Raw genomic sequence first — 15,768 nt, forward strand, 5'->3', positions numbered from 1 at the left:
AGAGGAGTCCCGGCGCCTCCGCGGCTGTGGAGACGAAGCCGGCGGGGTGCCGGGGGGTAAGGGCCCGCTCGGGGCGCGAGGTGCCGGCCGGGCACCGGGGGGGCCGGGGCCGGGCAGGCGCACGGAGGAGCCGCGTCTCTCCGGCCGTGCCCACGGCCAGAATAAACAGAGCGTTTGCTGGCTTGGCAGCCCCTCCACAAAAGCCGTATTGAACTATTATTCCCCACGTCGGCTGCGAGCACTAAAAGTGGCGCCTCGCGTTCTGCCATCTAATGACCCTTCGCAGTCTCCTACAGATGTTTTCTATGACTTACAGCTCCTTTTCCAACAGCCCTGTCCTCAAAAACAAGAGGGGCCACTTTAATTCCAATTAAATACCTCCAGCTAAGCAAACACTGTGCAGCAGGGCCTGGGCACGGCGCGGCCGCCAGGCCCGGCCCACAGAGTCGCTGAGTCTAGACTCCAGATGTGAATTCACCAGCCTCGAGTGTCCCATGGAAAACGACGCCGGCCGCGCAGGGCGCTGCGGGCCGCCGGCACGGCCGTGCCGCACCGCTCGGCTGCCAGCGCTCCGGGCTGGCGGCAGCGATGCTCCAGCATCGCCCGCCGTGCCCTGCGGCCGCCGTCGCGCGCTCGCTCCCCGCTCGGCCGCTGCCCCGGCTCCCGCGGGCCCCGGGGCCGCTCGCGGCGAGCCAGGAGCCTTCCAGGGGCTCTGGGCCCCGCTGCGGGGAGCGGGAAGCTCGGGGAGGGCAGAGCGGGGGCACCGCACCCTGGGCGCCCGGCGCGATAAGCTGGGCCGGGGCAGGGCCCGGCGGAAGGAAGCGGCAGGAGCCGCCGGCTCGGGGCTCGCGCGCCCGCGGCCCGCTCGGGCCGGCCGTGCGGCGCCTGGCTCCGCTCCGTCTGGGCGGCTGCTTCCCCCTCGCCGCGGGGTCCCCCCGGCCGCGGCGGCCGAGGAAGCGCGCCGGCTCCGGCCGGAAACCTCTGCCAGGCTCGGCCGGCGGCGCGGGGGCTCCCCCGGCGCACGGGGCCGAGCCGAGGCTTTTCCCCTGCAGCCCCTTCCCGCACGGCCGCGCGTCTGCCCCGGACCCCCCCCCGGCCCTGCTGGTCCCCGGGGCCGCCGGCGGCTCTCGGCCGCGTCTCCGTGCCCCTCGGGCAGGGCGCGGAGCCCCGTCGCATCCCGGGGCCCTGCGGCTCGGCCGGGGCGCGCGGGCGGCTGGGTGCCGGGTGCTGCTGCGAGCGGGCGGAGGAAGCAGCCGCGAGAGCCCCAGCCCGCGCCCGCCGGCAAGGAGGGGCAGGAAGCTGGAATAAATCCCAGGAAGGGCCGCTCGGCTCCAGCTGGTCTGGGCCAGAGCGGATGGAGCCAGGGGACGGGAAGGCAGGAGGAGGGAGGGGAGCGCGCCGAGGCTTTCCCAGGCCGCAGCCCCGCTCCAGCTGCGCGGCAGGAGCCGCTGGCCCCGGCACTCTGCAGCCCCGCTCACCCACCGACGCCGCGGCTCCCGGCCCGCTCCGAGCCCTCCCCGGGCGCCGGGCGGCCCCGCGGGCTCCTGCTGGCTGCCGGGCAACCTCCGCACCGTGCAAAGACGCCGTGGCATGCCGGGCCGGCGGCTCAGCCGCCCGCAAGCGCCCTATGGCCGAGGCCGGCGTTACCGCGCTGTGCGCCCCGTTCCCAGAATTGACATGGAAATGAAGCTCTCCGTCTTGCGGGCCGGCGCTTCCCGCGTGGTGCCGGGCGCCGTCCCCGCGGCCAGCGCATCCCCGCCGGCCCTGCAACCTCCCCTCGGACCACCGCGGCGCCCGGACACGGCGCCGGAGCGGCAGCCCCGCGGGGGCCGAGCACGGCGGCCGCCGGGAGCGGGCCGGCCGGAGCCGGCGGCGGTCCGGGGGCCGGCGTGACCTTTCGGCCCCGGGGCCCCGAGCTTTGACATCTGGCTAATTCGCGCCGAGCGGCCGGCGGGGGATCGGAGGCGGCCGGAGGGCGGCGAGCGGGGCCGGCGCGGCGCATTGTTGGCGGCGCAGCTGCGGGCGCCGGCGGCGCTGAAAGGCATTCCTGCGCACAATGTCGCCGCGCGGCTCCGCGCGCGGGGGCCGCCGCCGCCAGATGGGGGCTAATTAGCGCCTTTGATAGCCTCGGTGGGAACCGGGCAGGCACCAGGCTCTCCGCGGGGCCCTGAATGCAGGGGGCGACCCCAGCGCCGTGCCCACCCTGGGAACCGCTGCCGCCGGCGCGGGGGGCGCAGGGAGGGAGGGGCCGACGGAGGGAGGGATGCAGGGACAGAGGGATGCGGGGACAGATGGGTGCAGGGATGGAGGAATGCAGGAATGGAGGGATGCAGGGACAGATGATGGGTGCAGGGATACTAGGAGAGAGGGACAGAAGGATGGAGGGAAGGAGGCGTTGGAGGGCAGGAGAGAGGAAGGATGCAGGGACATAGGGATGCATAGACAGAAGAATGCAGGATCAGAGGGATGCAAGGAAAGCAGGATGCAGGGATGTGGCTCCCCCAGACAGGCTGGCACAGGCAGAGCCCAGAGGCTGCACGGTTTCTGCAGCCCAGGGGTTAGGCACCCTGTGCTGGGACTCTGCGTACCCCATGCCGGCACCTGCCCTCGCCACGTGCTCCACGGCCAGGCAGGGTGTGAGGCGAGCAGGCTGCCGCCGCCGGCGCGGCCACCCCTGCGGTCGTGGCGAGCGCGGCCCCGTCACCGGGGCGAGCCGAGGGGCCGGGACGTGCAGGGCTGGAGCCGCACTGTCTGGGCGCCCCGGCCCCGCGCTGGCTTTGTTCACCGCAGAGGCCATCGCTGCTTCCTGCTGCCGCCAACAAAGCCGCGGCGCAGCCGGCCCCGCGGCACGGCCCCACGGCCACACGCGGGCAGGGGAAGGGGGGGGCCGCTCCCGCACACCTGGCACATGCATGTGCATGAATGTGTGTGCACATGTACGTGTGCATGTGCATGTGTGTGAATGCATCTGTGCGTATGCACGTGTGTGCATGCATCCATAGATCCGTGCACTTGTGAATGTGCATGAATCTCTATGTGTGTGTGTGTGTGTGTGTGCGTGCATGCATTGGTGTGCGGACATGCATCTGTGTGCATGTACATGCCTCTGTGTGCGTGTATGTGTGTGTAGTAAGCAAAAGGGCTGCAACTTTGCCTGGAGATTTTTCAGTTGCTGCTGCACTGTTTCGTGCTGGTCTCATGGGTGGAGAGAGGCGGTTGGGGCGGGGGGGGGTCTGCTTTTGAAAAGGCTGGAAAGGCTGCACCAGGCGGCCTGGGGGACCTTCGCGGGGCGTTCAGACAGCGCTGAGGGGCTGAGAGCACAGCGAGCCCCCATGGTACGTGAGGCCCCGCAACGTGGGAGCCCCCACAGCGAGCATGGAGCCTGCTGGGACACGGCTGGACACAGCACCCTGGCATGAGGCCATGCCATGGGGGGGGATGGGGACCCCGCGGGTGCTGCTGTGCGACACTCGGCCTGCGAGTCGCAGCTCCCCGGAGCCGGCCTGGGCTGCGATCCGGGGAGCCAGCTGCTCCTGCCGTGGCGCCGTCATGTCATTCTGGTCTAGCCAAGATACTGGAAGAACCACCCTACAGGTGTGAGGATAAGGTAACGATCATTAACGCTAATTAGCACTTGGATCCTTGGATCGGAAGCCCTTTAGGGCAGAGACTGGTTTTCTGTTACGTCTTTGCACTGTGCCTTGCACGAAGGAAGGCTGCAGACGCTGCCTCCTCGCCTCCCGCCGCCATCCCCCTCCCAGCACCGCCTGCCCCGCGAGCGGCTGGGCTGCGTGGTGGCACCGCGGCTCAGCCCGGCCCGCACTGCCACCATCAGCCCCCCCCCCCCCCCCAGAGTTGCCTTTACCGGGGATTTGGCCCCGGCGTCGCAGCTCAGCTGGTGGCACACGGTGGGGCCAGGGCGGCTGGGCACCTCGCTGGCCCAGTGTCCCGTGGGGCCGCCCGCGTGCAGTGGCAGAGCTGTGCCCGAGCGCTGGCAGGGACCCGGGGCCACCGGGGACCCAGGGCCACCGGGGTGGCTCTCGCGCTCTGGGGCAAGGAGACGCCCAGAGCCCGGAGGGCAGCGCCGCCCTGCACCTGCAGCGTGCACCGAGCACGGCACGGCCATGGGCACAGCGCGGCTACGGGCCCGGCCCGGCCACGGGCCCGGCACGGCTGTAGGGCCGGGACGACTAGGGGCACGGCGTGGCCCCGGGCGCAGCACGGCCCGGCCCGGCCGTGCGGGAGCAGCGGCGGCAGCAGCCGCCCTCCCGCCCCGGCTCCGGTTTTGCAGCCGCTGCACAAGCGCGGGCCGGGGCAGCGGGGGCCCCGGCAGCCCGGGCCCCTGCGCGGCCCCGCGGCGGCTCCCGAGCGAGGCGGCGGGCAGCGCGCCCGCGCCGCTGCGGCCGCTCCGGGGCGGCTCCCGGCGCCCCGCGGCCGGCGGCGCCCCGCGCCCCGCCCCCGTCGCCATGGGCACCGCCCGCCAGGCGCCGCGCTGACAGCGCGCGGCGTTTTATGAATGGGTGACGTCACGGCCCTGGCGTCTAACGGTCTGAGCGGGCGGGGGGGCCGCGGGGGGTGAGCTGGGCTGCCGGCCCGGAGGGTGCGGGGGGCCCGGGGCGGATGCAGGGCCATGGGGGTGCAGGGGGGCCCGGGGCGGATGCAGGGCCATGGGGGTGCAGGGGGGTGGGGGTGCGGGGGGGACCCGGGGTGAATGCAGGGCCATGGGGGTGCAGGGGGCTGGGGGTGCGGGGGGGACCCGGGGTGAATGCAGGGCCATGGGGGTGCAGGGGGCCCGAGTTGGATGCAGGGCCATGGGGGTGCAGGGGGGTGGGGGTGCGGGGGGGACCCGGGGTGGATGCAGGGCCATGGGGGTGCAGGGGGCCAGGGTTGGATGCAGGGCCATGGGGGTGCAGGGGGCTGGGGGTGGGGGGGGGACCAGGGGTGAATGCAGGGCCATGGGGGTGCAGGAGGCCCGAGTTGGATGCAGGGCCATGGGGGTGCAGGGGGGTGGGGGTGCGGGGGGGACCCGGGGTGAATGCAGGGCCATGGGGGTGCAGGAGGCCCGGGTTGGATGCAGGGCCATGGGGGTGCAGGGGGCTGGGGGTGCGGGGGGGACCCGGGGTGAATGCAGGGCCATGGGGGTGCAGGGAGGCCCGGGTTGGATGCAGGGCCATGGGGGTGCGGGGGGCTGGGGGTGCAGGGGGCCCGGGTTGGATGCAGGGCCATGGGGGTGCAGGGGGCTGGGGGTGCGGGGGGGACCCGGGGTGAATGCAGGGCCATGGGGGTGCAGGAGGCCCGGGTTGGATGCAGGGCCATGGGGGTGCAGGGGGCTGGGGGTGCGGGGGGGACCCGGGGTGAATGCAGGGCCATGGGGGTGCAGGGAGGCCCGGGTTGGATGCAGGGCCATGGGGGTGCGGGGGGCTGGGGGTGCAGGGGGCCCGGGTTGGATGCAGGGCCATGGGGGTGCAGGGGGCTGGGGGTGCGGGGGGGACCCGGGGTGAATGCAGGGCCATGGGGCTGCAGGGGGCTGGGGGTGCGGGGGGGACCCGGGGTGGATGCAGGACCATGGGGGTGCAGGGGGCCTGGGTTGGATGCAGGGCCATGGGGGTGCAGGGGGCTGGGGGTGCAGGGGGCCCGGGTTGAATGCAGGGCCATGGGGGTGCAGGGGGGTGGGGGTGCGGGGGGGACCCGGGTTGAATGCAGGGCCATGGGGGTGCAGGGGGCCCAAGTTGGATGCAGGGCCATGGGGGTGCAGGGGGCTGGGGGTGCGGGGGGGACCCGGGGTGAATGCAGGGCCATGGGGGTGCAGGAGGCCCGAGTTGGATGCAGGGCCATGGGGGTGCAGGGGGCTGGGGGTGCAGGGGGCCCAGGTTGGATGCAGGACCATGGAGGTGCGGGGGGCCCGAGCTGGATGCAGGGCCATGGGGGTGCAGGGGGGTGGGGGTGCGGGGGGGACCCGGGGTGGATGCAGGGCCATGGGGGTGCGGGGGGCTGGGGGTGCAGGGGGCCCAGGGTGGATGCAGGGCCATGGGGGTGCAGGGGGCTGGGGGTGTGCAGGGCCATGAAGTTGCGCCGGCCGTAGGGTGCAGGGGACACTGGGGCTGGGGAGAGCCATGGGGTGCAGGGACCTGGGGGATGCAGCAGGTCAGGGGTGCAGAGTGTCGAGGGTGCAGGACTCATGGGTGCAGGGGACTGGGGCTGCAGGGGGCCACCGGATCCAGGGACTCAGGGGTGCTTTAGGTCCGGGGGGCACGGTGTTGGGAAAAGCCATGGGCTGCAGAAACTCGGGAGTGCGTGGGCCTGGAGGATGCGGCGGGTCGTGGGGAGCAGGGGCTGGAGGGGAGCCCGGGGGCTTGCAGGGCCCCGGGGGCGGCTGGAGTGGGGTCTCGACGGTCCCCGTGTGCTCACAGCGGGGGTGCTTGGAGGCGCGGGGCAGAGTAACTGCCGGGAGCGCAGAGTAACTCAGCCCCGTTAACGAGGGCCCGCGGCCCGTGGCCAGCTCCGTTCCGGTGCCCCGTGCCCCCCGTCCCCGTCCCGTGCCCCCCCCTCCGCCGCGGCCCGCTCCTCCCCGGGGCGGGGACACTGTCCCTTTAACGCTGTCCCCTTACGGGCGCATGAATGGGGGCGGGCGGGGCCGGTCCCGCCCCTGAGGCGCCGCCATTGGCCGCCCCGCGGCCCCGCCGCCTCGCCATTGGCCGCCCCGCGGCCCCGCCCCCGGCGCGGCGCTCCATAAGTGGCGCGGCGCGGGGCGGCGGGCGCCGTGTCTTGCTCCGCGCTCGTCGCGTCCCGCCGCCCCGCGCCCGCCGCTCCATGAAGGTCGCCAGCGCCGCCCCCTCGCCGCTGCCCGCGGGCGCCGGCGGCCCGCTGAAGGCGATGCGGCCCGGGGAGGCGGCGCGCTGCGGGCCGGGCCCCGGGGTGGCCGCCGCGGCCCCGGGGGCGGCGGAGCAAGCGGCCGCCGCGCTGCTCTACGACATGAAGGGCTGCTACTCGCGGCTGCGGGCGCTGGTGCCCACGCTGCCGCGGCACCGGCGCGTCTCCAAGGTGGAGATCCTGCAGCACGTTATCGACTACATCTGGGACCTGCAGCTGGCGCTGCAGCGGGGCCCCCCCTGCGCCGCCGCCGCCCCCGGCGGGGAACCCCCCGAGGTGAGTATGGCCCCAGTCCGGTCCCTGTGTCGTCCTGGTCCCGTCGCCTTCACGCCCCTCTCGCTCCGGGTCGCCCCCGTGCTTCCCGCCGGGTTGCGCCGGTGCAGCCCCCTTCCACCGCCCCTCAGCTCAGCAGCCCCCAGCCGCGTCCTCTCTGCCCCGCTCCCCCCCCCCCCCCTCCGGGTTCCCCCTTTGCATCCCCGTCTCCCCCGGCGCTCCCGAAGCCCGCACTGACCGGCTCCCTGTCGCCCTTCCCGCAGGCTCCGTGCATGCCCGCTGCGGACCGCATCCTGTGCCGCTGAGACCCGCTCCGGACCTGCGAGGACCCTCCCCGGGCGCCGGAGGGGCAGCAGCTGCCGCCGCCCCATGGTGGGGCTGCGCCGAGGGGCAGCTGGGGCAGCCCCCGCCCGGGACGGCGCGTATCCTTCTCAGATTGCTGAGAGCATTCCCTGTATTGTATATTACAATGATCCTGGAGAATATTGTTCTACAATAGTTGGAGTTTTGTTATTAAACAAGCCCTGATTACGAGGCACGCTGCTGCTTCCAGTCCTGTCTGCGCACGGAGCACAAAACCAGCGGGAGCCTGGCGCTGGCAGCGTGCACGGGGCTGGGTGTGCTGGGGGGGGGGGGCTGGGAAGGGGCCTGGGCCTGGTGGTGGCCCCTGCTTGGAGACCAGCCTGTGCCGCCCCCGGAGTGGGGGACTCCGGGGTTTCTCCTCTTGGCCCCGTGGGCAGTCCTACTCGGCCTGTCGGTGGGGTGGGGATGGGGCTCTCCCCGTCCCGGGCGGCTCTGCACCCTGGGCCTCCCTGCGCCCTGCTCCAGGAGCCCTGTGGTGCTGGTGCAGCCAGGTCCTCGCCTAGGCTGCGTCCCCGTGGGCTGGTGCTGCCCCGTGGCACGTGCCTGGCAGCGTGGGCTCAGCCTTGCACAACTTCCCAGCTGGGCCAGCGCCGCGCCTCCGTGGCTGGCGTGAAGCCATGCGTCGGTCGCTGCATTGGCTGGACAGCCGGGACGCCCGGGGCTGCAGGGGGGGGCCCCCGTGCCGCTCGCTCCCCGGTGAGCGTGGGCCGGGGTGCCGCTCGCCTCGGGAGCGTCACTGCTGCCCCACGCTTCCCCCTTGCCCTTTTGCGGCCCTGGGGATGGGAGCTGCAGCTGGACGGACTTCGCAGGAGCGGGAACTTGCATCAGCAGTGGGTTGTGCAACCCTGCGGCGGGTGCTGTGCTGCGCTGCCCCGTGACTCACGCCGCAGCACCTCGTGGGGCTGAGCGGCCCCCCCGGAGCAGGCGTGAAGGGCCCTTCCTCCAGGAGGGGAGGGCTGGCCGGGGGCTCCTGCTGTGCCAGCCCTGGGGCAGGAGGCTTCTCCCTGCAGCAAGAGCCCAGGGAGGGCCACGCGGTGGGGCAGCGTCGGTGCCCCCGGGCTGCGCGCAGGCCTCGGCCAAGCGCCGTGGACGGGTGCGTTCCCTCTTCCCTGTGCCATGTTTCTTCCCGGAAAGCTGGGCTGCCTCAGCCCTGAGCGTGTCCCTGCAGGCACGGAAGGGGTGACCCAGCCCTGGCCGCAGGTGTGTGCACCTGTGTTTGCACGCTCACCAGGGCTCTCAGGCATGGCTGTAAGCGTGTGTGTGTACGTGTGCATCACATTCACAAGTGTCCATATGTGGGTCAGGCCCTCAGCTCCGTGGATCCCTGCTATCCCTTCCTGGACAGGGCATCCTGAGGCCGGGTAACTCAGGGAGCAGTGACGTCCAGCCCAGCCATCACTGCCCTGGCAGTGACCGGGGAGCGGCGGGGGCCGCGGGTCCTGCTCTCCGCAGCAGGCCCTCCGCCGCACGGGAGCCGCTTTGCTGTCCCGGGTGACCCGGCCTGGGCCTGGAGCCCTTCCTGCGGCGGGGGCAGCCGACAGCATCCCCCCCCCCCCCCCCCACCCCAGCCTCGGCAACTCTGGATCAAAGTAGAAACTGTCCCACATAGTAACACCAAAACGGGCCAAGCTCCTGCCTGTCCCCAGCTCCCTTAGGGGGTTAGTGCCACCACTGCTGGGCTGCAGCTGCTGCTGGGGGGGGACAAGCAGGGCTGGGTGCCCCCTTACCTCCCGGTGGCCTGGGGCAGGCGGAGGAGGGGGCACAGCTGACCCGGGGCCCTGCTTAGCTGCTGGCTGGGGTGAGGGGTGCAGCCTTCCAACCCTGGGGTCCCACCATCCCCCTCCGGGACCATCCCCCCCCCCCAGGACCCTCCATCTGCCCCCTCCCCCAGCACCCTGCCATGCCCTGGGGGCTGCCGACAGCCCCCATCCCCACCAGGCCCCGGTTGTCCCCAGGTCCTGGCCGTGCTGGGCAGCGGGAGCCCGGACCCTGGTCCCGGCCCACGGGGTCCCTCTCCCGGCGCCTGCTCGCACTGCGCGGCGGCTACGTGGGCTCCTGGGGCAGGACGGGGGCTCCTGGGGGGGCGAGCCCATGCAGCCCCGCGGCCCCCGGCCAGGGCTGTGCCAGCGCGGTGGCTCCGGGCGCCGGCAGCCTCTCCGGGGTGCTGGGCCGGGCTCCAGCTCCCGGCAGCCGGCGGACGGGGAAGGCAAACGCCGCCCGCGAGGCCTCGCACGGCCGCAGCTGCTTCGTGTCTCGGTGAAGCCGCGGCGGCTCAGCGAGCTGCGGCGCCCGCGTGTCCCCCGCTCCGAGGCCGCTGCTCCGGCGGGGCCCCGGAGCCCTGCAGGGCTCTGCCCGCCGGGAAGGACGTGGCGGCCCCGTCCCCGCGGCCTGCCCTGGCGTCGGCGGGCAGCAGGAGGGCGAGCGGCGCCGAGCCCACGCCAGGATGTTCACGGCCCCATTGGGACAGGCCAGCTGGTGGCCAGGGCACGCTCGGGGCGCTGGGCCCTCCTCCGTGCCGTGGCAGAGGCCACGTCCGTGCCTCGCTCGCCGGCGGCTTCCTCTCCTCCCCGCTCCAGCAGCTCCTTCGCAGCCGCCCCGCGTCCCTGCTCCGGCCCCGCCGCCACGTGCCGGGATGCCAGACGCGGCCACGCAGGGACCTGCCGGGGAGCCCCAGGGAGCGCCCAGCCCCGACGGGCATCCGCTGCCCAACAGATCCTCGTTCCTGCTGCTGCGACAGGGACTTGACTCATCCCGGAAGGGATTAGGGACACGGGGAGCCGGGTGGCATTCTGGTCTGACCAGCCCGGCTGCCACGGGGATGGACGTCGCCATCGGAGCAGGTCCCTGCCGCTCGCTGCCGCCGGCGGTCCCGGGGGAGATGGCGGAGGTGGGCGCCGCACCGCGACCCGCCTGGCCCCCGGCCTGGGGCGCCGGGCTCGCCTGGCACGGTGAGGCTTGGCGGGGGGCTGCGGCGGCCAGGCAGAGCGGGGCGCGGGCCGGGGCGCTGGGGGCAGCTGGGGTCCCGCGGGGCTGGGCGGTGGGGCTGGCCTTGGGGACGCTGCCGGGCACCGCGGCTGCCCCCGGTGAGCTTTCGAGGGCTCCGGGCAGCGCTTTCCCCGGCGCTGTGATTTCACCGGCGAGGACAGCCGTGGCCCCGGTGGCTCCCTGCGGTGCTGGGATGGGACCTGGCCCCACGGCGGGGTCCCGGGGCCGCAGGGGGGGGTCCTGGCTCGCGCTGAGCTCTGGGTGCCAGCGCAGCCGCGCGGGTGGCCTGTGCCACGTTGGCAGCCTGCGCCGTGCCAGGGCTGGGCCATCCCCGTGCCGGGACCACGGTTCCCGCAGCCCCCTCCCCCAGCCCCCCCACAGCGCCGCCCCCGCGCGGGGGGCTCGCGGCCGGCGTCCCGGTCCTCGACAGCCGGGGCTTCCCAAGGGGATTGCTCGAAACCGGGAAGGCAAATCCCAGCGAGCGGCGACTGGAGCCCCGGCGTGGGACCCCCCCGGCCGCTCCGCTCCCAGGGACGGGGCGACGCGGGAGCCGGCTTCCCCTCTGAGTCACGCGTTGGGCAAGGGCGGGCTTTCGGCGCCCGCCGCGGCCCCGGCACGTGCGGGAAGCGGTGGCGGCTGGCACCCGCCGGGACGACGGCGGGACTGTCCCCGCGGCCTCCCCCGATGTCACCCGCTGCCGCCCGGCCCCCATATAAGTGCGGGCGGCCGGGGCGGCTGCGGGACGGCGCTCAGCCCCCCGCTCTGCCCCAGCCCCCAGGTCCCGCCGCGCTCCCGCCATGCCCTGCCTCTCCCTGCTGCTCCTGCTGGCCGCCGGCCTGGCCGCCGCCGCCAACCCCGGCCTCAAGGGCCGGGTCACCCGGAGCGCCCTGGAGTACGGTGGGTCTCGCGCCCCGGGCCCCGGCGCCGCGTCCTCCCGCCCCGCGCCGCGGCGGGCGCCCGGCGGCCCCGGCCGCGCGCTCACCGTCGCCGCTGCGCCCCAGGCCGGCGGCTGGGGCTGGGAGCGCTGCGGTCGCTGCTGCAGGAGGAGCACGCGCTGAACCTGACGGGCACCTACCGCCTGCCGCTGCTCGGCGAGCTCGCCTTCGCCGTGCCCCGGTAGGAGCCCGCGCGCCCGCCCCGGCCCCGCGGCGCCCGCCAGCACCGCGCGCCCCGGCCGGCGGCGGGCTCAGGCTGCCTCCGCCGCAGGGTCCGCGTCCGGCAGCTGCAGATCGACGACTCCGCCGTGGACTTCTCCGAGGACGTGGGTGTGCGGCTCGCCATCCGGCACGCGCGAGTGGAGCTCAGTGCCGACTGGGACGCCCAGCTCTGGGCCGTGTGAGTGGCGGCGGCGGGGTGGCGGCGGCGGGCCGGCTCCGCCGGGCGCCCCGGGCTCACCCGCTCTGCCCCGCAGCCGCGACGGCGGCGCCGTGGAGGTGCGCGCGGGCGACGTGGCCGTGTCGGCGGTGCTGGCGGTGAGCGCGGGTGCCGGCGGCCGCCTCGCCGTCTGGAGCGCCGGCTGCAACTCCAGCGTCGGCAGCCTGCGCCTGGAGTTTCGCCGCGGGCAGAGGTAACAGCGCGGCCCCACTGCTCCCGCACTGCCCTCGGGACCAGGGCGGTGGCGGCGGCGGCCCGGGGCTCAGGGCGCTGCGCTCTCCCCGCAGCTGGATCTACAACCTGCTGGCGCCGGCGCTGCAAGAGCCGCTGCGGTGGGAGCTCAGCAAGCACGTGAGTGCGTGGACCCCCGAGCGCAGCGGCCCCCCGAGCGCGGCGGCCCCCCGAGCGCGGCGGCCCCGGCGGCCCGTGGCCCCGGCGCCGGGCTCGCTGACGCCTCCTCTCCGCTCCCAGCTCTGCCCCGAGCTCCTCCGAGGCATCCGCAGGCTCGAGGCTGTCCTGGGCAGCATGCAAGGTGGGGAGCGCTGGGGGGGCTGCGGGCAGCGGGGCCGGGCCCCGCCATGGGGCGGCCCGGGGGCTGGCGGCCCGCCTCGGCTCGCCCCGACCGCGCCGCCCCGCAGTGTCCGCCCAGCTCGACCCCTTCGCCGCCATCGACTACTCGCTGCTGCGGAGGCCGGAGATCACGGCGGAGCACGGGGACGTCAGCGTCAAGGTAGGGCCGGCGCCGGCGCGGAGCACAGCGCCCGCCCGCGCCCACCGAGGCAGGGCAGGGCTGGCCCCAGTGCCGCGTCCATCCGTCCGTCCCTCCGTCCGTGCAGGGCGAGTTCCTCGGGGTGGGCTGGCACCGGCAGAGCCCCTTCTCGGCAGCGCCGGTGCTGCTGCCTGCGGCGCGCGAGCCCATGCTGCTCCTGGGCGTCACCGAGTTCGTCGCCAACTCCGCGGCCTTCGTGTACTTCACGGCCGGCGCGCTGCGCTGGACCGTCACCGGCGACATGGTACGGCCCCGCGCCGGCCTCCCGGCGCCGCCGCCCCGTGCCGGCTGCCTTCGCCGCCCCAGCGGCCCCCTCCTCTCCGCCTGCCTTGCAGCTCCCGCGGCGCTTCCCGCTCCGGCTGGGGACCAAGAACCTGGGGCTCTTCTCCCCGCAGGTGAGCAGGGGCAGGGAGCTGCCCCAGCGCCGAGCACGGGGCGCGGGCAGGACAGGACACGGGCAGGGCGGGACACGGGCAGGTTGGGATGCAGCTGGAATGGGATGCGGGCAGGATGGGCTGGGATCGTGCGTGGGATGTAGGAGGGGATGCGGTGCAGGCGGGATGGGATGCAGGCTGGTCGGGATGAAGGAGGGGATGCGGTGCAGGCGGGATGGGATGCAGGCTGGTCGGGATGAAGGAGGGGATGCGGTGCAGGCAGGATGGGATGCAGGCTGGTCGGGATGAAGGAGGGGATGCGGTGCAGGCGGGATGGGATGCAGGCTGGTCAGGATGAAGGAGGGGATGCGGTGCAGGCGGGATGGGATGCAGGCTGGTCGGGATGAAGGAGGGGATGCGGTGCAGGCGGGATGGGATGCAGGCTGGTCAGGATGAAGGAGGGGATGCGGTGCAGGCGGGATGGGATGCAGGCTGGTCGGGATGAAGGAGGGGATGCGGTGCAGGCGGGATGGGATGCAGGCTGGTCGGGATGAAGGAGGGGATGCGGTGCAGGCGGGATGGGATGCAGGCTGGTCGGGACACATCCCCAACCTCCCACGCCCAGGTGAGACAGCGATGGGGTTTTTCTGGCTGGTGGGGGGGGCTGCCTTGGAGCCTGGCCGGTCCCTGTGGAGCTGCTGCGGCTCCGTCCCAGCCCAGCCTTGGCCCTCCCCAGCTGCAGGAGCTCTATCCGGACCAGCCCATGGAGCTGCGCCTCTCGGCCCGCCGGCAGCCCCTGCTCTCCTGCCACCCCGATGGCCTGCGCCTGGCCTTCTTCGGCTCCGTGGAGGCCTTCGTGGTCCTGCCCAACGCCACCCGTGTCTCTGCTTTTCTGCTGAATATTGTGAGTGTCTGGTGCTGCTGGGGGCAAGGGGATCTGGACCCAGGCCCCAAAGAAGGTCACCTGCCCCATACGCCTGGCTGGGATGATGCTAGGTGATACTGGGGACAACCTGGGCCATGCTGGGCCACGCAGGAGCTGGCTGGGCGGGTGCCAGGAGATGCTGGGCCGGGCTGGGGTTGCTGGGTTGCAGGCGCTGCCTCAGTCTTTCCAACATCTCTTCTTGCTGCAGGACGCCAATGTGACGGGGAAGCCAATCCTCACCGCGAGCAGGATCAGGGGCTCCGTGAGCCTGGTGGGGTGAGCGAGTCCCCTGCCTGGGGCCAGGGTGCTGCATCCCTGGGAGCCCCCAGGGACCCTCCCCCTTCTCCACCCCCAGCCTTTCCCCTCCTCGGGGCTGCTCTCGCCTGCCCTGATCGCCTCCTGCCCCAGCCCTGTGCCTGGCGCTTGCACCCTGGCTCGGCAGGCTCCCGCCAGGCCAGTGGGACCCTGCTGCAGATCCCCGCCCTGGGGTCAGCCTGTCCCCGTCCTGGGGAGGGGGTGACCCCGTCCCTGAGCCTGCTCTGACCCCGCTCTCTCCGTCCAGGCTCAGCGTGGCGCAGGTGGAGTCGCACGTGGGGCCGCTGGAGGTGAGCGGGCCGTGATGGGACCTGGGGGGGGAGGGGGGTCGTGCCAGGGCACCCAGCCCCGACGGCCACGGGCTTCGTGCCGGCCCGGGGGCCGTGTGCCGGGGCCGGCCCGCGCCACAGCCCGCAGGCACCCCGGGCGCGGGACGCTGCCGCGGCGCGGTGCCGCACGCTCAGGCGCCCGTCCAGCCGGGGCAGCCCCCGCGCCGGGCGCCCACCCGCGCCCGGGCTCACGGGGCTCCTCGTGTGCCGCAGGTGAAGAACCTGCAGAACCTGCTGAACTTCGGGCTGCGGATGTTCGGGGTGCCCCACGCGAACCGTGAGTGCTGCCCCCTCCCCACCGCCCCCGGGCCGCCCCCGCTGCCCCACTGATGGCTCCGCTTTCCTCGCAGGGAAGCTCCGGGCTGGCTTCCCGCTGCCGGCCGTGCGCCACCTCCGCCTGCTCAACCCCCACGTCACGCTGCAGGAGGTGGGTACCACGTCCCCCGTCCGGCACCCCGTGTCCCGCGCCCGGTGTCCCCTGTCCCGCTCACCCCACTCTCCTCTTAGGGCTTCGCGCTCATCGCCACGGACCTGCAGTACGAGCCCTGAGCTGGCGCCACGCGTGGGTGCGACGAGCCGGGCCACCGGCCCCGCCACGGCCCCCGAGCCCTCCCGCCGGCCCCGGGCCCCCCCCCCAACCCCGGCCGTGGCCAGCGAGGAGCCGGTGGCTTTGCCGCCGCCGTGGGCCCGGGCAGCCCCTCACCTCCCCGCGGCGCCGGCAGTGATTAAACGGGGAAGCATCGCTCGGCCCGGTGTGATGTCTGTGTCCTCTCCGCCCGAGCAGAGACGTCCCCGGCCCCGCGGCCGGGCTGGGGCCCATTCCCTGCCCCGGTCCCGTTTGGAGCCAGGCGTTGTCCCGCCCCCCCACCCCTGCGTGGCACCCAGCGCTGCCGGGACCCGCCGCCCCGGGGCGGCCGCGGCTGCACGGCCGCTTCCTGCGCCGCCCACGCGAGGGTGCTGGTGTCCGCGGGCTCCGCGCCGCCGAGCCCGGCCCCAGGCCCCCCCCCGCCCCGTGCCACCGCGCCAGCAAGCCGGCGCAGCCGAGGAGTGGGCAGAGCCCTCCCAGCCCCATCTCCTGTTCGGGGCTCAGCTCAGTGCGGGAGCTGGGGCGCTGGAGCAGCCCCGTGGGCGCTGCTTCCACCCAGCTGCCGGCACCCGCCGCGGCTGCAGCCCGCCCGGGCAGCGCCCCGG

The 15,768-nt window shown here is 74.4% G+C and overlaps 2 protein-coding genes across 2 annotated transcripts; both read left to right on the top strand.

Moving 5' to 3' along the window:
* The first annotated feature begins 6,785 nt into the window (after nucleotides 1–6,785).
* Nucleotides 6,786–7,678, top strand: ID1 (inhibitor of DNA binding 1). The gene is made up of 2 exons (XM_062589478.1): nucleotides 6,786–7,146; nucleotides 7,407–7,678. The coding sequence occupies exons 1-2, from the start codon at nucleotides 6,811–6,813 to the stop codon at nucleotides 7,446–7,448; spliced, it is 378 nt and encodes a 125-aa protein (XP_062445462.1). The 5' UTR covers nucleotides 6,786–6,810; the 3' UTR covers nucleotides 7,449–7,678.
* A 2,646-nt stretch (nucleotides 7,679–10,324) lies between these two features.
* On the top strand, nucleotides 10,325–15,126 carry LOC134147964 (bactericidal permeability-increasing protein-like). Its single transcript, XM_062589563.1, has 16 exons — nucleotides 10,325–10,454; nucleotides 11,299–11,388; nucleotides 11,493–11,607; nucleotides 11,698–11,826; nucleotides 11,903–12,058; nucleotides 12,153–12,216; nucleotides 12,337–12,397; nucleotides 12,504–12,595; nucleotides 12,702–12,878; nucleotides 12,970–13,029; nucleotides 13,745–13,912; nucleotides 14,142–14,209; nucleotides 14,496–14,538; nucleotides 14,791–14,854; nucleotides 14,928–15,004; nucleotides 15,085–15,126. The coding sequence occupies exons 1-16, from the start codon at nucleotides 10,325–10,327 to the stop codon at nucleotides 15,124–15,126; spliced, it is 1,536 nt and encodes a 511-aa protein (XP_062445547.1).
* The last annotated feature ends 642 nt before the right edge of the window (nucleotides 15,127–15,768 follow it).

The sequence above is a fragment of the Rhea pennata genome, chromosome 16 (assembly GCF_028389875.1).
Source record: "Rhea pennata isolate bPtePen1 chromosome 16, bPtePen1.pri, whole genome shotgun sequence".
Classification (NCBI taxonomy): domain Eukaryota; kingdom Metazoa; phylum Chordata; class Aves; order Rheiformes; family Rheidae; genus Rhea; species Rhea pennata.